This window comes from Peromyscus leucopus, chromosome 20 (assembly GCF_004664715.2).
Source record: "Peromyscus leucopus breed LL Stock chromosome 20, UCI_PerLeu_2.1, whole genome shotgun sequence".
Classification (NCBI taxonomy): domain Eukaryota; kingdom Metazoa; phylum Chordata; class Mammalia; order Rodentia; family Cricetidae; genus Peromyscus; species Peromyscus leucopus.
Window position 1 is genome coordinate 37,679,218 of NC_051080.1, and position 26,118 is coordinate 37,705,335.

At 41.2% G+C, this 26,118-nt stretch overlaps 1 protein-coding gene across 6 annotated transcripts in view; it reads left to right on the forward strand.

The window, feature by feature from the left end:
* Positions 1–26,118, forward strand: part of Tnrc6b (trinucleotide repeat containing adaptor 6B) — a 233,601-nt gene that overhangs the window by 60,793 nt on the left and 146,690 nt on the right. For all 6 annotated transcript variants that reach the window (XM_037197686.1, XM_028871192.2, XM_028871189.2 and 3 more), the window contains exon 4: positions 18,150–18,217. In XM_037197686.1, the coding sequence (XP_037053581.1) occupies positions 18,150–18,217 (68 nt within the window). The remainder of the gene's footprint in view (positions 1–18,149; positions 18,218–26,118) is intronic.

A 26,118-nucleotide genomic window follows, 5' to 3' on the forward strand; every position in this document is an offset into this window, starting at 1 on the left:
TTTACACAAAAAGCACATTTACCTGATCTCTCTCACTTACCCTATTATTAACTTTTTTTTTTCTTTCTTAAGGCACCATCTATTGTAGGCAGGCTATTTTAAACTCTCTGTGCAGTCCAGTCTGGCCTCAAACTCAGTTCTCATTCCTCAGCCTCCAAATGATAGAATTATAGGCACATGCCACACCTGTCTCATTGCTTATTTTTACTTTTACCTCTTTTTCTTGCTCCTCCTCTCTCCATCTCTTACTAATTCAGCAAGTATTTACTGATCACTTGTTGTATGCCAGGAACTGTCCTGGGTGCTGACACACGGAGTTGTCCATATAAATAGTGATATATATTTATCTGTTTATTTTTGGTGTTTCGAGGCAGGGTTTCTCTGTGTAGCCCTAGCTGTCTTGGAACTAGCTCTGTAGACCAGGCTGGCCTTGAACTCACAGAGATCCGCCTGCCTCTGCCTCCCAAGTGCTGAGATTAAAGGCTTCGCCACCATTGCCTGGCATGATTTGGTTTTTAGTGATTGATGTGCTACTGTTTTAAGTGGAAACAAGAAGAATGTTAGTTTCACATTAGTTTATGACTATTGCCTATCTTTACCTTGAATGGTCACTGGTATGCAATTTTATATGGCCAAGAACAGTCTTGAAATTATGATTTTTTTTTTAGTGAAAGTGTCTATTATAAATACTAAAAGCATACACATCAACAGAGTTGTCATAGTAGAACTCTAGAAGCCCTTAATATTTCTTTCAGAGGCACAGTGACTATTCCTTATGTTTTCCCCAAGGACTACTTCTTAGTGAATTTCCTTGTTGTATACAAGACAGAATACTGAATACAGTTAACAGTTAACATGAGTCAGCCTTTTGTTCCACACTTGCAGAGGTTAAGTATGAGAATTATGTTCTGTAAAGTCTTTAACAGCACATCAGAAAATGTAAAGGTAGGAGTTATGTATTTGATTCCCTATTCCCTTAGAGGTGTGTTTGACCTACTTCATTTGACATTTATATGCTTATTGACCTGAAATGTATTTTATCTGTCATATGTGGCTCTCACTCATGGAATGATCTTTTCTCTGGTGCCTTCTCTAGCTACAACAGAGTGGAACTGTGTATTAACAGAGATTTAGCTCTATTGTAGATTTGCTGACATATCTTGGACCTTACTTGTTTGGTGTTATCCTTCCTTTTATTGAGATATTATCAAAAATGATGAACTTTTGTTTTTTGTTTTTTTGAGACAGGGTTTCTCTGTGTAGCTTTGCGCCTTTCCTGGAACTCACTTGGTAGCCCAGGCTGGCCTCAAACTCACAGAGATCCACCTGGCTCTACTTCCCCAGTGCTGGGATTAAAGGTGCTCCACCACTGCCCGCCAAAAATAATGAACTTTTATAGGCATCTAGTTGATTAAGTTTAGAAGCATTTAATGGATTCTTAACTATTTGCTGTATCCTAGCTGTAGGTGCGCCAGGTTATGTGAGACATGGTGTTTGCATGCTGAGAACTTTTAGTCTGCTTGAGAGTCATACATGGGCTGTGATACTGTTATTAAATGTATATCTACCTTAAAACATTGAATTCTTCCTGGAAGGAAGCTCCACAGTGAAGAGGGAACACTTGGTCTTGGCTTTCAAGGAAGAATAAAAGGATTTTGTTTTACTGGTTTGTGTGTAGGTGGGTAGAGGTGGAACAGTGTTATAAGTAGACAGAACTGTGGCATGGCACATATATAGTAAAATATGGCAGAAAGTGCTAAATAATTTGAGTGTGTTCAGATATCCTATTATGTGTTGAATCTACACCAGAACCTATTAAATCAATTTGGTCCCCAGAACACAAGAATCTGAAATGATTATGTAGATACTCCACTCTGAAGGATGTGGGTAGTAACTTCCTACTCCTTTAATGTGGCTTCACATAGTGGAGAAACCTGGCAAACACCCTTCAGCCAGAGGATCAAGTTCAACATCATCAGTGACGTCATGTTTCCACTTTTGAAGGAGTGAGAAGTGGCTCTTCTTCCTTTAAACCCATTGCCCTACTCTACTCAGAAAAAAAAAATGATCCCATTGTAAGGGTGTTCTACAAAATACCTGACTGCAGTTATCAAGGAAAATGAAAACGTCTAAGAAAAGCCAAGAGGAGCCTAAGGAGACACAATGACTACATGCAGTATGGTATCCTAAGTGGGATCCAGGGATGTGTGTAAATACTAATAAGATCTCAGTGGAATATGCACTTCAGTAAATGATAATGTGTCATTGTGGTACTTTAACTGTGACAAATGGACCAGGTTAGGTCCAGGGTAATAATGAGCATAGACTAGGTTCAGGGTATATATAGAAATGCTCTGTCTTTACAATTTTCTTGTAACTTAATTGGCTCTAAAAAATGAAGTCTCTTTACATATTTTAAAACTCCAGCACAGCAGCCTTGTGCTGTCTTTAAGACTTGGAGGTTGGCTGAGCTGAGTAGGGCAGTTCTTCTGCTCCAATGTTGTACTGGCTGGCTCTGCAATCAACTGGATGCCCAGTTGTCCAGAAATGTCCAGAACAACTCAACCTAGGGCTGGCAGCCAGTGTCAGCTGCCAGTTGGGAGCTCAGCTTGAAGCTGTTGACTAAGCTTTGAGGAGCATCTCCATGTGACCTCTCTACTTGCCTTAGGGTGGCAGGGATCCATCAGGGTATGTTCCAAGAATGCAGAAGCCACAGATACCTTAAGGCCCAGCCTCAGAAGTCCTCCATGTTCTGTCAAATTAAAGCAAGTCACAGAACAGCTCCAGATTTAAAGGGCAAGGGCAACATTACTGCCTCTCAGTGAGATGATTGGCAAAATACTCAAGGCTGTCTTTAATCTACCACACGGTGATCAGAGTGCCAGATGCCAGATTGAAAAAGAGGGGTGACAAGAGACTGGATGATTTTAGACTGCAAAGTTTCCAGAATAGGCAGCAGATTTGGAAAAGGGAAATGAAATCTTCATTTTACTTTACAGTTTGCTTTGACTAGTCTTGATGGAGGAGATAGACTAAAATATTTGTATCTTGACCTTGAGGTTTCCAAAGAAAGAGAATCTGAGCCCTACATGGTATCACATAACCATAATTCCAACACTCAGGCTGAGACAGGAGAATTATAAATTCAAGGTCAACCTGGGCAACACTGTAAGATCCTGTTTCAGAAAAACGGAGAGTAAGAGAATAATTGACCCAATTATTAATCCCAGCACTTGCATGCCGAGTTCCTTTGGGTCTTAAGCTTTCAAAGAAGGTACTAATGTGAGATATGAGGAGGGTGCACATGATTAGGAAGCAGCTACCACCTTTCTGGGGGTAGTCTCATGTGTGTTTGCGCGCGTGCGTGCGTGCGTGCGTGCGTGCATGCGTGCGTGCGTGTGTGTGTGCATGCATCTGTCTGTCTCTGTCCCTCTCTGTCTCTGTGTGTGTGTGTGTGTGTGTGTGTGTAGGGTAGTCTCCTGGTGTCTGTGTGTCTCTGTGTTTGTCTCTGTGTGTGTTTATATATGTGTGTGTGTGTCTGTGTCTATGTCTGTGTGTGTGTGGGGGGGGTAGTCTCCTGGTCTGTGTGTCTGTGTGTGTGCCCCATAGCATGCTTGTGTAGGTCAGAGGACACCTTGCCAGTCATTTCTCTCTTTCAGCCATCCATGTTCCAAGGATAAAACTCAGGTCATCAGGCTAGGTTGCAAATGCCTTTACTAACTGAACCATATCACCAGCCCTATATCCCTCCCGGCCCCCCCCCCCCCCCCCCGAGGTTTTTTTGAGACAAGGTTTCCCTGTGTAGCCCTGGCTGTCCTGGAACTCTCGCTAGACCAGGCTGGCCTGGAATTAGAGATCCACCTGCCTCTGCCTCTTGAGTGCTAGGATTAAAGGCGTGTGTCACTATACCTGGCCTTTTTTGTTTAGAGTAGAAGTGTTGATATACTGCATGGGCTGGCCTGGAACTCCTAAGCTCAAGTAATGCTCCTATTTCAGCCTGCTGAGTAAGTGGTACTACAGGTGCATGTCACTGTGCTCTTCCATTTACTTTTTTGTTTTTGAGAAAAAGGCTAAACTATATAGTTTTGGCTGGTCTGGAACTCACTATGTGGACCAGGTTGGTCTTGAACACCTGCCTCTGCTTCCTGAGTGCTGGGATTAAAGGTGTACACTACCGTGCCTGGCTCTTCCTTTATGTTGCTTATGAAGAACGGACTATGATGATCATTTTCTGTTGGAGCCCATTCGGGTTTCCTCGTGGCTTTACCCAGCAGGTCCGCATAGAGAGGATGACTGGACCTCGGGCCTGAGTGCAGGTGTCTGAGATGGTCTGCACTTGGCTGTGCTGGGGGGAGAAGGTCTTTTGCTCCACCCCTTGGCATCCCTTTAAAACCCTTTAGCAGAGACAGTTGAGACCCAATGGATTAGGATCCAGGCCCTCCTAAGGCTATCCTGTATTTTCTCTCTGTTTCTCTCCCCTCTTTACTTCTATCTAGTATTTCCTGCTGCTCCTACTCAAGAGTACTCTGGGGAAAAGTGGGGGTGGGATGGCCCCCCACAATTTTCAACTCCATGGCTATTTCTTTTTTTTTTTCTAAATCATATTTTTCTTTCTCTCTCATACTAGGGATTAGAAGCCTGGGCCTCATGCATGCCAGACACTCTACCACTAAGTTATGTCCTCACACCTCTTCTTACTTTTTATTTTGAGACACAGTCTCATAGTTACCCAAGCAGGCCTGACTTTGTGATCCTCCTGCCTCAGTGATTCTCCTCCTTCAACCTCTCAAGTGCATTGTCACAGGTCTGTGCCACCAGGCCTGACCGCCATTTCTTATTTAAGTTTAGTTTAATTTAGGTTGATATTCTAAATGAGTTGGTGTTAGCTTAGTGGTTATAAAAAGTATATCTGTAGTTTGGAATGTTGGTTTCTTTGAATGAAATCTAAAGTGAGTATAGTAAAAATCACCATAGCACTGGGTAGTTATGTTTTTGATAGTATCTCCATATTTTTGTTTAAACATTTATAATAAAAAAGAAAATAAAGCTAAAAGTTACAACTATAGATTTAAGTAGCCATGCATCTCACTATTCACTACAAATAAAAGATTTAATCCTATGTGTGGTGACTCACACCTTTAATCCCAGCATTTAAGAGGCAAAGGCAGGTGTATCTCTATGAGTTCAAGGCTAGCCTGGTCTACATAGAGTGTTCCAAAGTAAATTTAGTCTTTTTCTACACTGAACACAGTGATCTGTTGATTTACTTATCACTAATGACAGTTAAGCAAGATGATTTGGACATAAATACACATTACTATTTATATTATTTTTTAAAAAGTTCAGATACCTTTTGCTTTTTATAAGTTTGGGTGTCTCTGCATTAGACAGAGTCTGCTTAGCAAATTATATAAGGTTTCATGGGTCTGAAGAGTGGGGGACTTACAGAAGCATGTTCAGGAGTAGGATGGGAGCAGCTGAGACAATATGGAAAGGATGACTTGGCTGGTAAGAAGTAATAGAGAAGAGGAGGACTTTGTTGTAGCTGTTGTTACTCTTGTTATTGCTGTGCTTTGGGTTGGTTTGTTTTTTTTTCTGCGTGCTAGTCAAGTGACTGCTGCTGAGCTGTAGTACTGTCCTGTTGGGTTTTTTTAAAACTGTGTATGGGTGAGTTCTGAGTTTGAAGTATTGGGGTGCCTCCAGGTACCCCAGAGAAAATATTTGGTAGGCATTTGGGGCTTCAGTAGAGATAGAGACAGAGATAGAAACAGACAGAGCAAAGAAGGAAGGAAGAAGGGCAACTATGTGTGGTGTTTTGGACATTTGCAGCCTGTAGGAACAGAGGAGTCCAGGCTCTGAGTGTAGAACTACAGCAACTGTTTCAGACCGTGTGGAACTCTGGCATGGGCAAGAACTATCTTGGGTGTCTTTCTTTACTTTTTCAAGCAGCTTTATTGAAGTCTATTTCATAAGCCACTAAGTTTACCCACTTGGTTGGAGCTCTAGTTCAGTGGTAAAGCATATATTTAGTATGTATAAAGAAAACCCAGAGTTCAGTTCTCCTTGCATACCTATGCACAGACACATAAACTTCACCCATTTTAAAGTATTAGTTTAGTAGTTTTTAACCATGTTCACAGAATTATACAGTCACTTTCTAGTTTCCTTTCTCTTGCTGTGATAAAACATTCTGACTTACAAATCTAATTCACTGTCCATCACTGAGGGAAGTCAAGGCAGGATCCTGAAAATAGGACTGCTTGCTATTTCATATATTATTGTTTCTGACCAAAGAACCCACTTCAAAGCCAAAGAAACAAGGCAGGGAAAATGGAGGATGCTGCTTGCTGTCTGGCAGGCAGATTTATGCTCAACTAGTTATCTTACACAATTCAGGACTTCCTGTCTAGTGAATGCTGCTGCCCACAGTGGGCATCAATTAACAGTGAAGACCGTCTGCCACAGACATACTCAGAGACAAATCTGATATAGGCATTTCCTCAATTAAGATTCTTTTCCCAGGTGATAATAGATTGTATGAAGTTGACAGTTAAAATTAACCAGGAAATTAAATAATAAATTTTTAAAAGAAAAAAAAATTAACCAAGACAAATAACTAGTACAGTTTTAGAATATTCTCATTACTCCCAAAAGAAAATTCTAGGTCTGCAGCCATCACTCACCATTCATTTCCTCTGGCCTAAGGCAACTATTAATCAACTCCCTGCCTAAATGGAATTGTGTGTTCTGGATATTTTTTTTTTTTCCAAGACAGGATTTCTTTGTGTAGCCCTAGCTGTCCTGGAACTCACTCTGTAGACCAGGCTGGCCTCGAACTCACAGAGATCCACCTGCCTCTCCCTCCCAAGTGCTGGGATTAAAGGCATTCACTGCCACCACCTGGCTGGATATTTTATATACATAAGATCATATGTTTTTTTTTTTCTCTTGTGTGGAACTTCTTTCACTTAGTATAATGTTTTCATAGTCCTTCATTTTGTAGCATATTGTTAGTTTTCCATTAGTTTGTCAGAGTTGTTTACATAGAGCATGGGTGACTCGCTAGTCCCTGCATCACCAAAAGCCAAGCCTGGGTGACACCTCATGAAACCTCCATCCCTGGAGTCCCCTTGGCAACTTACAGGTAGCTTCTATGTAAGAGTATCTTCTTTTCCAGCAGTTATTACATCTTGGGGAACGGCCTTATGGATATTGTACATGCCAGGAGCTTCCTGAGAAGCTCAGGGTTAATTTCCTTTACTTCTTAAGTATTAGAAGCTTCTCGCCTCTCTCTAAGAAGAAATGTCAAATTGATCTTAAATGGCTATTTCACTGAAATTTGTTGTTCGTCTAAATTTTCTTCTTGAGATGGGGTAGAGCTTGGGGCTAGAACATAAGCTAAGCATTTACAAGACCCCCTGGGTTTATTCCCAGCACTGAGAAACACAAAAAGTAATTGTCTTAGTCAGTGTTCTGTTGCTGTGAAAAGACACCAGGAGAAAGGCAACTCTTACCAAAAAAAAAAAAAAAAAAAAATCATTTAATTAACTGGGGCTTGCTACAGTTTCAGAAGTTATTCCATTATCATGGTAGGAAACATGGTGGCACACATGGCGCTGAAGAAGTATCTGAGAGAGAGAAGAGAGAGAATGGGAGGGAGAGAGAGAGAGGGAGAATGGGAGGGAGGGGAGAGAGACAGAGACAGGGAGAGAGACACTGGGCCTGGAATGGGCTTTTGAAACCTCAGGCCCACCCCCATTGGCTTCCTCCAACAAGACCACACCTCCTAATCCTTCTAATCCTTTGAAAATTTCCACTCCCAGGTGACTATGCATTCAAGTATATGAGCCTGTGGGGGCTGTTCTCATTCAAACCGCCACAGTATGCTTCTTGGTCTAAGAAGTTAGTCCCATTGTCCATCACACTCCTTTTATACTGGCCTTGTCTCTCTGGTAGTTGTACTGTTGATTCATTGAACTGCAGAAGTATAAGACCTCAAAATGAAAAAAAAAAAAAAAAAAAAAAAACCCAAAGACTTAATGTAATTCAATAAGAGAAGAAAGCAAAATGTAATGGGTCATAACTATAATCCCAGAACTCAAGAAGCTGAGGCACGAGGGTGGTGAGTTTGAAGTTGGCCTGAGCTACATAGTAAAACCATTTCTCAACAACAACAAAATAGGAGAGGGAAGAATGCTAGAATAACTAGGTAACCATATGTGACTGCATGGACCTCCATGTTACCTACCATACATAAAACCCAATTGAGGTGATCCATAGATCTGAGTGTGGGGCCAAAAGTATAAAGTCTTTGGAAGACACATGGAACATGTCTTTCATGGCCCTGTGAGGTTGTGAAAATTTCTCAGTAGGATGTAGAAAGCAGCAGGACAGTTGTTAAATTGAATTTCATTAATTTTTCAACTTTCATGGTAGCATATGCCTCTGATTCCAGCATTTGGGAAGCAGAGGTAGAACTTTGAGACCTTCTGTTTAAATACACGCCTCATGTCAGGACCCCAAAGATGCACTGGAGCTGGGTGGATCAGGTCACTAAAGCTCTTTGCTTCTCTTTCCATCGTGGCTACATTCTCTAAATTGCCTTTCTCTGCTTTTCCCCATTACTTACCTGTTTGATTGGCTTATTGAGGACTGGTAGCAGAGCCTCACTTACTAGGGCTGTCAAGGCTCCAGCTCTGATCCTAACCCTCAGTAACAACAAGACCCATGAGAAAAACAAGTTTGGAAATGAAGAGAAAGAATGCTGTTTCCCACATGGTATACTATCCTTATTGCTGAATCTGTCCTCCAGATAAAGACACATGACTGAAAGATAGGATGGTTGAGGATTCAAGACAGAATCGGGAATCACCCAGATGTAATAGGTGAACATGTGAGATTAGATTAAATTGCTGTGGCAGAATGTGGAGAGACATGTTCAAGGACAGATGCTGGGAGAAATGCATGCTTAGGGAATAGGGAAACAAGAACTAGAATTCAGTCAGCATAGCTTTTTCAGATATCGTATTTGTGCCAGGCTTACAATGAAGAAGACATTCAGAGTGTCTGACTCAGGAATTTGCATTGTTGATGCAGAACCAGACAGCAAAACACATGAACAAGTAAGAGGTCCTTCTGAGTGATCTGTGTTACTCAAGAGAGTGATTGAGTATGGAAGGTGCTTCAGCTGCAGTCAAAGAGAGTGGCACAGGAGCGGATGTCTAAACGATGGAAAGAAAGCTTTCGTGTAACAGTATTGGGGGAAAAGCTTTCCGAGTCTAAGTAATCATTCCACAGGCCCCAATATTGGGTGAGGGACAGAAAGGGAAATATAATGGAAGTCTATATGGGAGTACAAGGCAGAAAAGAATTTCAAAAGGATAGTGGCTCCTTTATTAAGTGTTAGGAGAGGTCAGGGAATAATAAGAGTAATAAAAATTCAGTAGGCGGTGCAAAGCTACACAGAGAAACCCTGTCTCGAAAAACAAAACAAAACAAAACAATTCATTGGGGAGCCAGCAAGTTGGATCAGTAGATGAGGGTTCTTCCACCATGCCTGGTAAGCCACATAAAGGCAGAAACAGAGAACTGACTCCACAGGGTAGTCTCTGACCTGTACATACACACCATGGCATCACACACACACACACACACACACACACACACACACACACACACACACAAATCATAATCATATACATTTATTGGGAATTGAAAAAAGGGATGCAAACAAATACTTGCTCACCCGTGTTTATAACAGTGTCATTTACAAAGTCCAAAAAATGGAAAGCAATTAAAATGTTTTTAATGGGTGAATAATGGATAAAAATGTGGCATATACATATGGAACACAATTTATCCTCAAAAAGGAAGAAAATCCCCAACACATGCTTGCAACATAGGTGATACTATGCTAATTGAAATAAGCAGTTACAAAAAGACAAACGTATCATCCTACTTAACCTGGAGTTGTCGTATTCATAGAAACTCAAGGCACAGTGGATGGCAGCTTCTAGAGGCTGAGTGTTGTTAAATAATGCTGGGTTTCAGATGAGAAACATTGTTTATAAGTTCTGGTGATGGAGAGTAGTTGTTACACAGCAATGTGAATATGCTTAATGCCAGTCAATTGTACAGTTAATGGGTATGAGGGCTAAGAGTGTACTACTACAGTACTAGAGTACCTATCGAGCATGTATCAGATTCTGGGTTCCTTCTCCAGTACCACATACAAAATACGCATGTATACTATGTGTTGGAAGATAAAGTTGGGAGAAATCCTCAGAAAGAAAGATAAAAAATATTGGTCAGATATACATGGAGAAGTGAAAAGAAAGTGGATCAACCCCAGAACTGAACATTAAATAACAGGATTTCTAAGAGGAGAGAACAGAAAGTGGAGGGGAGGAAATTGTCACTAAAGAGAGGAAATGCCCTGCACCTGAAGGAGCTAGGCACTCGATTGCAGTACCTGTCCAGTACAAGTTCAGTCAGCGAAGAGAGCTGTACTTAGTGGTTTGCATTTTAAGGAAACTTAAGTATCACAGAAGGTTTTAGAAAAACAACAGGGTACCCCAAACAGAATTTAGAGTGCCATGTAACTTCTGGGTAGCAACTATGGTAGCATGCAAGCTCTCTCTGCTGCTTTTGGGGGAGGGAGGCTTGTACAGAAAGATAATTGAGTTATATCAATCCATGTGACTCAGCTGTATGTGTTATTTACTTACTAGTAGCAATGTTTGATATGAACACTGATTTAAAGAAAAATCATGACTTACATTGGGAGGCTAGAAAAGAAAGTGAGAAAAGGATTGGTGAGGAGTTATTTGATATTTAAACACACACACACACACACACACACACACACACACACACACACCACGAGTTAGGGTAGAGCACTTGCCCAGCTTTGTAGAAATCAGTTAATCAGGCAGTGAAGCAATCTTCATTGCTAATTTAAATAATTTAAAAAATCAGGCCACTAGTAAGAAATAGAAATACTGACTGTGGTCTGCTCATACAGATTTGGGCAGTTAAAAGCAGGCACGAGCCTAGAGAGGTGGCTCAGCAGTTGCAGAGGACTAGCATTTGGTTCCCAGCACTATGGCAGCTCACAACTGACTGACTAACTCCAGTTCCAGAGGCTCCCTCTTCTGGCTTCTGCAGGCATTGCATGCATCTAGTATACTTAGAGACATGTGGGCAAAACAGTCAAACACAAAAATAATTTTTTTTTTTCAAGACAGGGTTTCTCTGTGTAACAGCCCTAGCTGTCCCGGAACTTACTTTGTAGACCAGTCTGGCCTCAAACTCAGAGAGAGCCACCTGCCTCTGCTTCTCAAGTGCTGAGATTTAAGGTGTGTGCCACCAAAAATAAATAAATCTTTAAAAAAAAAAAAAAGGAGGAAGGAGGAGGAGGAGGAAGAACTGTCTGGGGTGACACATACCTGTAAACCTAGCACTTGGGAGGCTAGAAGATTTTGAGTTGCAGTTGGTAAAAGATAGGATAGGTTGTTTTGTTTTGTTTTGTTTTTTTTTTTTTTTAATTAATAGGGGATAATTTGAGGCACCACAAAGCCAAAAATAAATTTTTAGATTAAGAGAGATTGCAAGCCATGTGTCTATTGAAGAGACAGGCTTACTGACGATGGGGAATGGGTGCAAGAGAAAGAAGAGTACCTTAGATAGGGAGGAAGACCCAGAGAAAGCAGAGAAGTTAGTTTAGATCAAGATTAGGATACAGGGAATGACGGTGGCCTGGCGGAACAGTAGAGGAATGGGAGGGGATGAGTAAAAAACACAGGTTTGTAGTTAAGTTCAGAGGAATAAAAGAGAGGCTTTATGTGGAATAAGTTCTCAAGAAAGTCTTAGGCCTTGTGGATGGGAATTGTAGAAAAAGTACTAACTATGTAGGAGAAATGTGGTTGTGTAGATGGGACATTCATTCATTCTTTCAACCTAGTGTCTACCTTTTGGAAAAAGGGCTTTGGAAAGTGTATTGAATGAATGAATGCCCATGTTGGAGGACTGTGTTCTGTCCACAAAGATTACGTTGTTTCTGTCTATCCCAAGCTCACCCCAAGGGAAAATAGAACAAAGGGTCATAGAAGGCACTTTAGGAGGCTCTGCAGGGTAGAGGTGGAGGACAGAGAAGAAGTGCTAGATGTCAGCAGCCACTTCTTAGAAAATAAAAGTGACAGCCAGTAGGCTCCAGAGGCCAGCACGGAGGTGGAAGGAAGAGGAACTTGGTCACTTTCTACAGCAGTGCTCTGCAACCCAGGGGCAGATGTTGCAGATGAAACGGGATTGGCAAGACGGGGACGTCCTAAGAGCAAGTCAGCTGAGGAGCAAATTTGGGATATTGAGAAGGAAATATTCTGTGTTCCTTTGTGTTACAATCCAAATAGACTTCGGAAAAGAGCACCCTGAAAACAAGTTATGAAGACTCCTTGTAGATTTCAGCGGAAGGGAGGAGTAGGGGAATTTTTGTGGGCAAAGTCCAATTTTAGGATTTTTTCATTTTCAGAGTAGATGTTGGGGTAAAGCAATACAGATTGTTGGTGAGGCCCAGAGCCCAGTCTGCCTGTTTCCTAGCTGAAGTAAAAGAGAGATAGGCCACCTGTTTGAGACAGGTCGAGAATGTGAGGGTTGTGAAAATTTGACTACAATAAACGATTTCTGGACATGTATCAAACAAAAATTAATGCAAAGTCCAATGTATGCTGGACACAAGGTGTTTGGGGCAGTGCTTGCCACTGTTGGATTGGCCAGCTCCAGTGCAGCCTTGATTCTGACACACAACGTGCATGCTTTGCATTGCAGATGCTGTCACATCACGCAACACCAGCGGTTGCTGACTGAAACACCTTACCTGAGATGGAAACTGTTGTGTTATGAATTGCAGTGTCTTGTTTTTGTGTGTGCAGGTACATGTGTGTGGGTATATGTGAAGACCAAAGGAGTAACTTCAGCTGTCATTCTTCAGATGACAACTGCCTTTTGTTGTTGTTTTCTGCATGTGTGTGGTCTATGCATGTGCATGTGTTTCTGTGTGTACAGCTCAGCCTACCCACTACTCAGCTCTGCCTTCTGTTCAGCTTCAGGCATCTGGCGACTTGTGGCTTCTCAGCTCTGCATTCCAGCTGATCCGCTATTGCTGCCTCTCTACTGCCTGTCACTGCTTCACTGTTGTTTTCTCCTTTCCAACTGAGCCTGAAAGGGCAAAGAAAAACTGCTTGTGAAGAGCCTTTTATGAGTATAGTGTTCAACCAAGTCTGCTTACTTATATAGCCAGAGAAGGGGTATTTGTACCCATCATAGCAAACCTCTTGTGCAAATGAGGGTTTGTGTTTGCACTAGTCAGCAGTGTCCCTCTCCTGCCAATCGGAATTCTCTCTGGTAGGCCACTAGGGAAAGTGCACCTTCTCTGGCTGCAGGGTCACCTCCGATTCTCTGAGGTTTCTGACGGCCAAACATCTGTTTGAAACAGTCCTTGCTGGGTCTTGTACTTACAGGAGCCAAAGCACGCAGCTGGACCATCATGTGTTTTCCTGAATGTGTCGGAGGAGTGTTTAAAACAGCTGGTGCTAGAGTAAGAGCAGGCATCTGGCTGTTGGACTGACAGTCCTTTTGCTTAAGGAAGACGGGGCAGCAAGGGAGATTACAATAGCTCAACATTAGTGAGTGAACACGACGACCCCCCCCCCAAATATTTGCTTATGTACAAGAAAATGAACTTCAGATGGAGTGCTTATGAGAAGAACTTGAAGAACTTACCAACACTAATCATGATTTTAACAGTTTTTAAGAGTGCTTTAACAATGCTTAACACCTCCTGCTCAATGCCGCAGGGACAGGTAAGTCTTGGAGTCTCATTGAATGTGAGATTAAGGAAGAGAAATTAAGTCTCCCGTATAATTATAGGTTTCTTGTTAAGGGATCTTAGTACATGTGGTACTATTCACATAAGAATCAGGAGATCTTGGAGGCTAGGGAGAGGGTTCAGTGGCTAGAGTGCATGCTACACAAGCATGAGCACAGGAGTTTGGGTTCCCAGACACACATGAATGCCAGGTGGGTGTGGCAGCCCTTTCATAATTCCAGCCTTGGAAGGTAGAGATGGGATCCTTATAGAAAGCTGGCTAGTGAGACTAATCATATCAACAGACTGTGGGTTTGATTGAGAGAAACCCTGCCTCGGTGCTTAAGGTGGAAAAGTGGCCAAGGATGATTCCTGACATTGACCTTGGGCCTTCACATGAATGTACAACATTGCATGTGTACCCACACCTGCAAATGTCACACTCGTGTGCACACCATACACATGAAAGTGTGCAAAAATGGACAAAGGAAAAACTAGAGGGTATAAATAGGAGAAGAAATTTAGGAACTAAGGTAGTGTTTCATTTTGGATCTCTTGGGCCACCAGCTCAAACATGAGGGCTGGAGGTGAAGTCTGGAGCTGATACAGAGGGTTTGGTGAGACTCCGTTATTGCTGCTTAGCATCATTGTGGTATTATAGTACTGATTAGCAGTAAAATACCTTTTTCTACGTGATTAAAAGATGACATTTGTCTCGTTAAATGCACAAAATACACAGCTCAGTGTTTTTTGTTTGCTTTTTGCTACATAGCCATGGCTGTTTGGAACTCATTGTACAGACCAAGCTAGCCTCAAACATGCAGTGCTGCCCTGCATTTGTGTCGTGATCACATCCATGAGCCACCATACCTGGCTAGTGACTTTGAAAAGCACTTGTGTTTATTTTGTTTTTATGTAGTGTGTGATGTGGTTACATGCATGCCACATTGTATGTGTGAAAATCAGAGGACAACTTGCTGAAGTCAGTTCTCTCCTTGTACTGTGTGGGTTCCAAGGATCAGACTCATTGTCAGGCTTGGTGGCAAGTGCCTAACCCTGACTACCCCATAATACTTGTCTGTCTTCCACATCACTAGGTCCCATAAAAAAATGGATTTTTTTTTCTAAATTGGGAGTGATCCCATCTCTGGACATGTCTGTTTTTAAAGATTTATTAATTTTTATTTTGTATATGAATGTTTGGCCTGAATGTCTGTCTCCATGTGCACCATGTGAGTTCCTTGTGCTTGCAGAGGGTATCTGCAAGCACAGAAGAGGGTATCAGATACCCTGGAATGATTGTGAGCCACCATGTGGGTACTTGGGAACAAACCCAGGTCCTCTACAGAAGCAGCAATTGCTCTGAAGCACTGAGCCGTCACCCCTTCCCTTAGTCGTGTTTTGTTTCTGTTGTGTTTAAATTATGCCTTTGGGAGGTAGTTTTCACGGACTGATAATCCCATTCATAGAGTATCTCTATCTCTGTCACTTTCTCTGTTGTGAATGTATGGAGCCGTAAAAATGCTTGTTCCAGATGTTTACTGGAAGTAAAAATTTCTTTGAAATTTATATAAACTATGTATTAAGTATATATATATACATATATATATAATATACACATACATACATACATACACACATATATAATTAAAAGAATAATTATGAAGAACCCCTACCCCCATAGTGTAGCTCTGGCTGGCCTCAAACTCAGATTCGCTTGACTCTGATTCCTGAGTGCTGGAATTAAACCAAGAAATAGAAGATAATCATATCCTAGATAGCCCCATGCATCCTCCCTGAATGAATCACCTCCCTCATCATATTCTCTCCCTTGCTAAAATAATCACTACCCTAGATTTCATAGTAATCATTACCTTTCTTAATAGTCAACTCTTCACTTATGTGTGTGTGTGTGTGTGTGTGTGTGTGTGTGTGTGTGTGTGTGTTGAATTTCCTTTATCTTTAAATGCTCAGGACCAGAAGTATCTCAGATTTTGAGCTTTTCGGTTTTGAGATATATGTATAGCATTTACAGATCATGCATCCCTAATCTAGAAATCTGAAGTGCTTTCAACACTGAAACTTCAAGTTTCAAAATAACAAAATTTTCAGATTGGGAATGCTCAAGCTTTCAGTGTCTCAAACTGTATATAATAGTGCTGGGGAAATGTCTTAGAGGTTAAGCTCACTGGAGGCTCTTTCAGAGGACCCAGGTTTGATTCCAAACACCCACATGGCAACTTCCAATCATCTGTAACTCTAATTCCAGGGGATCCAATGATTCTGGCCTCCATGAGCACTAGGCACATATGTGGTGCACAGACATAAATGTAGGCACAACACCCATACACATAAAATATAAAGATTTCTTTAAGTAAATAGTTGTATATAGACTGAAGAAGGGAGATTATGAGTTTGAAGCCAGCCTGGACTATATATAACAAGAGTTTGTGTATATATATATATATGTGTGTGTGTGTGTGTGTGTGTGTGTGTGTGTGTGTGTGTTTGTACATATTCATAAATAGTCATACCATATTTGTATAAACCATTCTCCCTGTATGAGTTCCTTATTCAAAACACGCAGCTAGTTATAGTTAGAAAATACTTGGGGCCAGGGGAAATAGGTAGGGGTTCTAGCTCAGTCATAGAATTCTTGCCTACCATGAATGAGGCACTGGGTTCTACTCTCTATACTAATACACACACACACAAACACACACACACACACACACACACACGTATGTATGTATGTATGTATGAGAAGAGATTATACTTACACTGAGAATGTACAGGTGTTTTGTTGTTTTGTAAACAATAACTATGACAGCTATTCATACAGCATTCATTTTGTATTAGGTGTTAAAAGAGCTCTAGAGCTGAGCATGATGATTGCATCATGTTTTCCCAGCACTTGAGATTAGTTAGAGGCAGGAGAATCAGAAGTTCAAGGCTAGTCTCAGGTTGATAGCAAGTTCAGTTCCAGCCAGGACTACATGAAATCTTATTTTAAACAAAAAAGAATATATTGGTCTGGTGAGAAGACTCAGTGGGTAAAAACTCTTGTTGCTAAGCCACTGAGTCTAATCCCCAGGCTCCACATGGTAGAAGGAGATAACCAACTCCCCCACAGGTTTTCCTCTGACCTTCCCACATATGTATGTATGTACATACATACACAAATAATAAAATTTTAAAATGAAAATCTGGACCAAGTGGTATATATTGTGTTATCTTAGTATAGGTTGTATGCAGATTCTGTACCACTTTGTCCTACGCCTCCTTAGATTTTAGTATCCTTGAGAATCCTGGAGCCAGTCCTCTGTGGATACAAAGGGATGGAGGTACTCTTTTATGATTTGCTTCTCTCAGCAAAGGTTAGATTTTTGTAACTTAGTTGTGTTGAGTATGTAGCTAAAAATGTCCTAACCTACTTTATTGTCAGTGAATATTTATTTCTGCATTTTCTTCTATTAAAAATGTTATTGCCTGCTGGGCATGCTTTTAATTCCAACACTTGGGAGGCAGAGGTATGTGGTTTTTTTGGAGTTCAAAGCCAGAGAGAAAACCCTGTCTTAGAGCGGGGCAGGGGGTTGGCTGATTGAGGCATGGGGGGGGGCAGAGAATATAATATCAAATAGATACTTTCATATATGTGTAAAAGATTCTTCAGAGCACATACCCAGAAATGTATTTGAAGTTTGTATGGTGAGTGTGTATTCAAACATACCAAGTAAGGGCAAACTTTCTCAAAGTCGTACCAGTTTTCCCTCCCACTAGGAGTAGAGAGTTGCCATGCTCCTCACCTCTGCTAACACTCCATGATGCTGGGCTTTGTCATTTACCCAGTCTGGTGGTTGTGAAATGGTATCTCTTTGTGGTTTTAATTTGTATTTTCCTCAGAGATATGAAATGAAGCAGCTTTTCGCATGTTCAGGGACCATGTATGTGTTCTCTTCAGTGAAACTCCCACCAGTAGTTTGCAGGTTTTTCATGGGCTGGTATTTTCTCATTGACTCTTAGATAGTCTTTTATGTTCCAGATGCTAATCCTTTGTCAGAGTTGCATGAGTTGCTGATCAACACTCTTCCTTTTTCATCCTGCAAATCTGTTCACCCAAGGAGAAATGCTGTGAACAAACCTGGAGAGTGAAAGTCTCAGGCCCTCACTTCTGTTTTAGACACTGTAGTGACATGGCCCTGTGGGTGTGCACAGAGCAGGGCCTGGCACTGGAGAAAGTCACATCACAGTTCTAACTGCTGCTGACCCGTGGTGCTTGCCTTTGCAGGTGGAACAGGAGGATTTTGTAATGGAAGGGCATGGCAAGACTCCACCTCCTGGAGAAGAAAGCAAACAGTGAGTCACGGTTTATTAAAAGGGTCCTTTACAGAGCCTCGGACGCACTTGGTTCAGTGTGCTGAGAGCAAGTTTGCTGGGCCGTGTGTACATCGGAGATATAGGAGAGCACACCAGTTGCTTTGTTGATGCAGTACTTCTATTTATAGACTAACTAGAGGGACAAGAAAGTTGGCTTTGTTGGTTTTCACACTTGGCTAATCAGAATTTATGTTATGCTTAAGCAAAGGCTTTAAGGCTCAGGATGTTCCAAATTGAACTAATTAAGTTTGGGTGTTTTCCAAAGAAAGTATGAAATGGGGCTTCCTTCCCTTAGCAATATCTTCATGAAGAAGGCTCAATTAAGGGCTATCTACACACCCCAAGTGTGTGCATAATACTTCCTGAAATTCAATTCCAGTGATAATTGACAGTTTGGATCATTATTTAAATAGTTTTTATCTGATGGAACAGGGGCTGTGAATACCATTAACTTAGCCAACATTCTCAGTAGTTCAGGATTTATCACCTCCAACTTCTGAAGAGGTGAATGGTTTTAAAATTCAATTTGTCACCTTTGGTGTGGCTTTTTAGTGGTGCTGAATAGATTTTATTTTCCCTTATCTGTCATAGGATTTAGAAAATTGTGTTTCAAAGCAGACCAGTTTTTCATATGCCCTTTTAAAAAAGGAAAAACACTTAAGACGGGCTTAAAGCACTGACAAACTCGCGTTTTATTTAGACAGTAGTTTCCTAAATTGAACGGGATGGTGATTCATAGGATTTACCAAAAATCTGTAAAGAAAAACTCCTCTTCTTCATATTTTTCCCTCTTTTTTTTTCCCTAGAAAATCATTTATTTTGGTGTATCTTAAGAAAATGATGTTTCCTAACCTCTTAGGAATGAATTATGCAGAATAGACTGTGCTGCCAGCAGGCCAGACTCATTGAAGGAGAGTGCCTTGTCTTGTGTTTGTTGTGAATGGAAACCAGGAGATCTCATTGAAGGAGAGTGCACTGTCGTGTGTTTGTTGTGAATGGAAACCAGGAGATCTTCACAGCCATTTAATTTGCTAAGCTGGCAGTTTTAAAAATAGCTCACAATATAAATCCTAACTTTGCTCTGATCTGTCTAATGCACTTTCATTTTAGATGGGTTGATGGCATCCATTCCTCTTTAGGGAATTAGAATGCCAGACATCTATTTGGTCTCAGTGAAAGGGCAGAAGTAATTCAGGAGATTTTCTTGATGGCCCCCACCCACTCTCGTACCCTACAATCTTGTTCTATAAAAACCACAGTTCCATTTGTCAAAGGCTTTCTGTATTCAAGTAGGTACACACCTAGGTTACTGGGTTGTTTTTAAGATTTACTTATTTTTATTTTATGTGTATGAATGTTTTGCCTGCATGTCCATCTGTGCACCACATGCGTGCCTGATTCCCATAGCTGCCAGAAGAAGGCATCACTCCCTTGGACCTGGAGTTACAGATGGTTGTGAGCTGTTTTTGTGAATGCTGCTAATCAAACCTTGGTCCTCTGGAAGAGCAGTTAGGGCTCTTTCCCACTGAGCCAGCTCTCCATCGCTGGCGCCATTTCCACTGTAGCATGTTGTCTCCATTTTACTCAGATCAGCCATGTCAGTACAACTCAAAGTAGACTTGAAGACTCGATCGCAGATCTTGCTGGCTTTAAGGTGCTTATAGTATTATTCTGTGGGTTCTTTTGCTATCCCTGAGCAGTGCTCCTGAAGCCGACTGTGGTTTACACAGTAACAGAAGTCAAGGTCAAAGTCTCATGAGAAATAGGAAGTTGGGGAAAACAATGAAAGGGCTTTAAGAGTATTTCCTAGACACCAATGAAAGTTCTGCTCTTTAAAGGGTGCCCATTTCCTAAACAAACCTTCTTTACCTTGAGAGGCCTTCTCTGGTAACACCTGCCCTGAGTTGACTTCTTCCAGAGCTCAGGAATCCTTGGGGCGGGGGGTTCTGCACACATATATATTTTAGAGGGTTTCATAAATTTGAGTGTCTTGTGTGATATCTTAACCATTCTCTAGAAGCCCCCTAAATGCTGAGGTTTTGTTGTTCTGGTTTGGTTTGGCACTAAGGATGGAATCAAGGGTCTTGCAACTTACTAGGTAAGCACTAAAGTGTAGTCCTGGCCCTCATTTGTTGGTTTCTGTTCATTCATTCATTCATTGATTCATTCATTCACTTGTTGATTCATTCATTCTGGGTCTGCCCTGTTACCCTGTATTGAAGTTATTAAGCAGAAATTACCCTCTGTGAGAGTCGGGAGCAAATAAAGTTTTCATTTGTTTGGTTTGTGGTTTCTGTCCTGCCATTCCACCATACCCCACCCACCCACCCCACCCCAGTGATACTGGTGATTGGACCCAGAGAAATACTCTGCTGTTGTGGTCTATACTCAGCTCCCAGACAGACTCTAACTTAATGTTTTTCCAAATTTGTTTGGAAATTGCTCCCAAAATTGCTTATTTATTGGTAAGACAGGCTATATAAATACTTTATTAATTATGGAAGGAGGGCAGATGGAGCACAAAAGTTATATAATTTACTCAAGATCACAGAGAAAATTCTTGTAAGGATAAAGACTAATTTTATTAGCTGGTCCATTCTTTCTTTGTTTCCCATTTAATTTATTGACCACAACAATTACTCAGCACAACATTATATTCTGGATGCTTATTTCAGTACAACTAAGTTTTATTAACAGGAAGACTTAGGTTTCTGTACATTCTGTTAAGAATAATGGACTCTGGTGCTGGGATTGTAGCTCAGTGGTAGGTCACTTTGCCTATTGTGTGCAAGGCCCTGGGTTTGAGTTCCCCGTGGCTGCCAGCAAGAAAAAAAAAAAGGACTTTAAGTTGAGTGTAATGATTCATGCCTATAATCCCAACACTTAGGAGATGGAGGCAAGAGAATCATTCAGGGACCTTCAGCTACATAGTGAGGTCTAAGCTAGCCTGGGTTACTTGAAATCTTTTCTCAAAACAAAACAAAACCATTCCAAGCACCTGCAAACAAACAAAACAAAAGATTTTTGATATTGAGAAATTTCTGTGCTAAACTATTAATATTAGTTTGTTATTAAATATTTATAAATTTTTAGTTTGTTGTTAAATATTTATAGTTATATAAATATTTAGATTGATAAACACATTATTCTAATACTGCTTTTATAAAGATTTGTTTGACTTTTATTTATGTGTGTGTCTGCATGTTTGTATGCCACTTGTCTGTGGATATCTAAAAGCCAAAAGAATATCAGATTGCCTGGAGCCAGAGTTAGAGGTGGTTATGAGCTGCCTGGTGTAGGTGCTAGGAATTGAGCTCAAGTCCTTTAGAAAAGCAGCAAGTGTTCTTACCCACTGAGCCATCTCTCTCCATCCCTTTTCAGTGGAGTTTTGTTATTGGTATGTCTAATACAATCTTTTTTTTTTTTTTTGAGGATATCCACCTTAAGAGAGTTACTATAGCAAATAAGATAAGCCAAGTTTATTGCCTTAATTACTACATTTAAATTACACAACTTTAATTACATAATGTATTTAATGGGTGAGTAAAAAAAGCCATGGGGGCTGGAGAGATGGCTCAGTGGTTAAGAGCACTGGCTCCTCTTCCAGAGGTCCTGAGTTCAATTCCCAGTACCCACATGGTGGCTCACAACCATCTCTAGTGGGATCTGATGCCCTCTTCTGGCATTAAGTTGTACATGCAGATAGAGCACTCATATACATAAACTAAATTTAAAAACTAATAAATAAAGGCCATGACGTTTGGTTTGGATGGGATCAAAGGCATGCACCACCATGCCTTGCATGATGATTTTTCAGAACAGCATGAGCAGAGAGTTGTTTGTATATTGTGCTGTACTATGTGTAGTAGTTACTTTTCCTACTGCTGTGACCAAGTACCTGGCAAAAGCAGAAGGAAGGGTCTGTTTAGGCCCATAGTTTGAGGGAGTCCATCATGGGGTGTGGTGGGAGAGTGTGAGGCAGCTGGTCACAGGGTGTCACACTCAGGAAGCAGGAAGATGAATGCTGTGCCCCTGCTGTCACCCTTTTCCTTTTCCTTTGGTGTAAGACCCCTAGCCCATAGGGTAAGGCCACCCACATTCAGCATGGCTTTCCCCTCAGTTAAACATTGCTGGAAACACCTTCACTGCACCCAGAAATTGTGTCTCCTTGGTAATGATAAACCCAGTCAAGTTGATGAAGCTTCATCATACCATGTTTTTGGAGAGCTCATTTCAGATAAAATGTTTCATTCAGAAAGGCTTTTAATTTAGTTTTGATACTTTTTGGGGGGAGGGTTTGCTGTTGTTTTTTGAGACAGGGTTTCTCTGTGTAGTCCTGGCTGTCCTCGAACTTGCTCTATAGACCAGGCTGTCCTCAAACTCAGAGATCCACCTGCCTCTGCCTCCTGAGCTGAGATTTAAAGTCATTCACCACCACTGCCTGGCTTGATACTATTTTCTTTGATACCCATGGAAAGAAGATTTATTATAAGTGATTTTCAAGCTGAATACTGGTTTTTAATGTGATGATGAATTTGGCCTCTTTCATTCTGCCCTTTGCTTTTCCTTTTTCAGTATTACATAGCATAAACTAGGTATGGTAATGCATCATACCTGAATCCCAGCACTCAAAGATGGAGGCAAAAGATCTGAACTTCAAGTTCATCTTTAAGTATATAGTGAATTCACAGCCATTCTGGGATACAGAAGATCCTGTCTCCAACAACAAAAAAGTATCTATCTACCATGGATTATGAATGGATTTATCTTATAACACAGAACAACTCATAAAAATGTATTTATGGGTCCTGCTAGGAAGCTTATTAGGTAAAAGCACTTGCCGGACAATTCCCGTAACCTGAGTGTGATTCCTGAAACCCATGTAGAGGTGAGAGGAAGGAATGACCTCCCAAGTACTGTCCTCTAACCTCCGCATGAGTTATGTCATGTGCACACCCACATTCACTCACATGTCATACACATTTTAATAAATAGATAAAAATTTAAAAGTTTACCCTAGATCAGACTAAAGATCCCTTGGCTACCCATGAGCACACTAGTAGAGCACTTGCCTAGTACACACATGGTCTTCAGCTCAGTCTCAAGCATGGCAAAGGGAGAAAAAGATTTCTTTGGCTATGGCATTCCTTGCTTTATATTTGGCCACTCCATTTAACACTTTGCCTTTTTGTTTTCTTTCTTTCATTTCTTTTTTTTTTAAGCCTACAGTACTAGGGATTGAACCTAGGGCCTCGCATGTACTAGCCATGCCCTCTGTCACCAAACCTGTTTCTGCAGTTGTCGTTTTACTTTTTAAATATTGAGGCAAGGGCTCACTAAATTGCATGGGCCTGTCTTGAGAACTCACTGTGTATCCCAGGATGGCCTTGAATTTATGATCCTCTGGCCTCAGTCTCTGGAGTAGCTTCAGTCGCAAGTCTGTGCAGACCCAGCAACACTGCTTTTTAGAAGCACTGTTCTGGTGGTTGTTTAAAAGCCTTGAACAGCTTTGCGGCATCTCCTAAATACAGCAACAATGAAAATATTCCCAAATCACAAAATTTACAGTTAACTCATCTTTAGATGCTAAACTTGTTAGTTGGCCATAGGGAGTTCTTTTCTTCTTTTTTATTTATGTGTGTGTTTGTTTTTGGTTGTTCGTTTTGGTGACAGGGTCATACTATGTAACCCTGGCTGGCCTGGAACTCACAGAGATCCTGCCTCTGCTGGGGTTAAAGGTGTATGTTGTTAACAGACAGCTTTTTAAATTTTTTTATTTATTCCCAAATGTATGCATGTTTGCTTACAGAACAATCATGTATGCATATGCATCATGTATGTGCCTGGTACCTGCAGAGGACAGAAGAGATCATCAGATCCTCTCAAAACTGGAGTTATAGGACTTGCAAACCACTGTGGGTGCTGGGAACTGAACCCCAATTCTCCAGCAAAAAGTGCTCTTAACTGCTGAGCCAACTCTCCAGCCCCCATAGGGTGGTGTTTTTGTTTTTGTTTTTCATTTTGTGTTTGTTTGCCTGCTTGCTCGCTTGCTTGCTTGCTTGCTTGCTTGAGACAGGGTCTCACTGGGTAGCCCTGGCTGACCTGGAACTATGTAGACTAGCCTGGCCTTCAACTCAGAGAGATCTGCCTGTCTCTGCCTTCTAAGTGATGAGATTAAAGGTGAGCCATCAAGTCAGGCCTATTTTGTGTATTGTATGACCAGGTTTTCACAAATTGTTGCTTATGCCTCTGCCTCCACCTCCTCTCCCTCACTCTTTCCCCCTCTTTGAGCCATTAGAACATGCGAATGTTGAAATAAATATGTTAAGAAATACTCAGTTGAACTCTTTGCATACTGGGTAATCACCCAGGAAGCCGGACAGCAAGAGAATAATGTGCTTTTCTATAGAATCTTTTCAGATTGTGAGAAAGAGAAACCATGAATTTTACTTTCAAGGTAATTGATATTTTTAAGTACCATAGCTGTTTAATAGATATTTTATACTCATGGAAGTTTTGCTTTTAAAAATTTGAGTGAAGCCATCAATATTTGTATATTAGCTGTGGGAAACTTTCTGATGCTAATAAATTTTCTAATTTACATCGAAGTTGCTTAAAAGAATTACTTCTCAGAAAACTGTATTTTTGTCCCTCAAATGTCTCTTAATAATATGCTCTGGATTTTGTTTTGTAAGTTTCTCCTCGGATACCTGTGAGATTGACCTCTTGTAGACTGAGGTAGTAACGTTAACCAACAATAATAGGTTGGGTCACATAGCTCACAGAGAGTTGTGATTAATATAGCAGAAGTCTTATTTCATTTTCCTTTTTTGAGACAGGGTCTCACTATATAGTCAGGGATAGCCTTAAACTGCTTGTGTAGACCAGACTGGCCTCTACCATAGAGACAGATCCTCCTGCCTCTGCCTCTTGAGTGCCAGGATTAAAGAAGTGCACCCAGCCAGGTGGTGCATGTTTTTGATCCTATATGGAGTGGATACCCACTTCTGCCCTCAGCACTTCTCTTGGATTCCTCTCCGCACCAGGAATCTGTAGATGATGCAGGGATGCAGGGAAGGTATAGCCTAAGGGTACACAGTCGAAAGGCCCGGTTCAGTGAGCCTTTACACAAGACCCCCAGCTCTGCAAGCAAGGATGGAGATTTTGGTTGCCTTGGTCTCTACCCAAGAAGGACCTGCCACACAAAAAGCACCAATAGGTGGCTGGAGCATGGCTCAGAGGTTAAGAGCACTGACTGTTCTTCCAGCGGTCCTGAGTTCAATTCCCAGCAACCACATGGTGGCTCACAACCATCTGTAATGAGATTTGGTGCCTTCTTCTGGCCTGCAGTCATACATCCTGTATATATAATAAATAAATAAATCTTTTTTTTTTTTTAAAAAAGGCACCAATAAATACATGCTGAATGGATGAAGGTGGTCCTAAGTTCCCACCCCTGTTCCATACACCCATTTTGAAAATCTGAGGTGGGAAGTTGTCAAGAACCCCAAAATTCTAAGATGTTATTTGTTAATAGCAAAAGAAAAAAGGGACTGATAACATGTTGTGTGACTTGATATCCAGAGTTTGCTTCCCTGGTTTGTTTGGTTTGGTTTAAAGATGATGTTTCTCTGTGAAGCCCTGGCTGTCCTAGAACGAACTCTGCAGACTAGATGGCCTCTAACTCAGAGATCTGCCTGCCTCTACCTCCCAAGTGCCAGGATCAAAGGTGTGCACCATCACCACTACTACCACCACCACCCTGATTTTGATATCCAGAGCAGATAGATTAGCTGAGTACGGCTCTTTTCAAGTGTTCCTACTGGTAAGCCCATCGTTGCTTATTATTTATTTTGCAGAAAATGTCTTTCTAGCCTCTT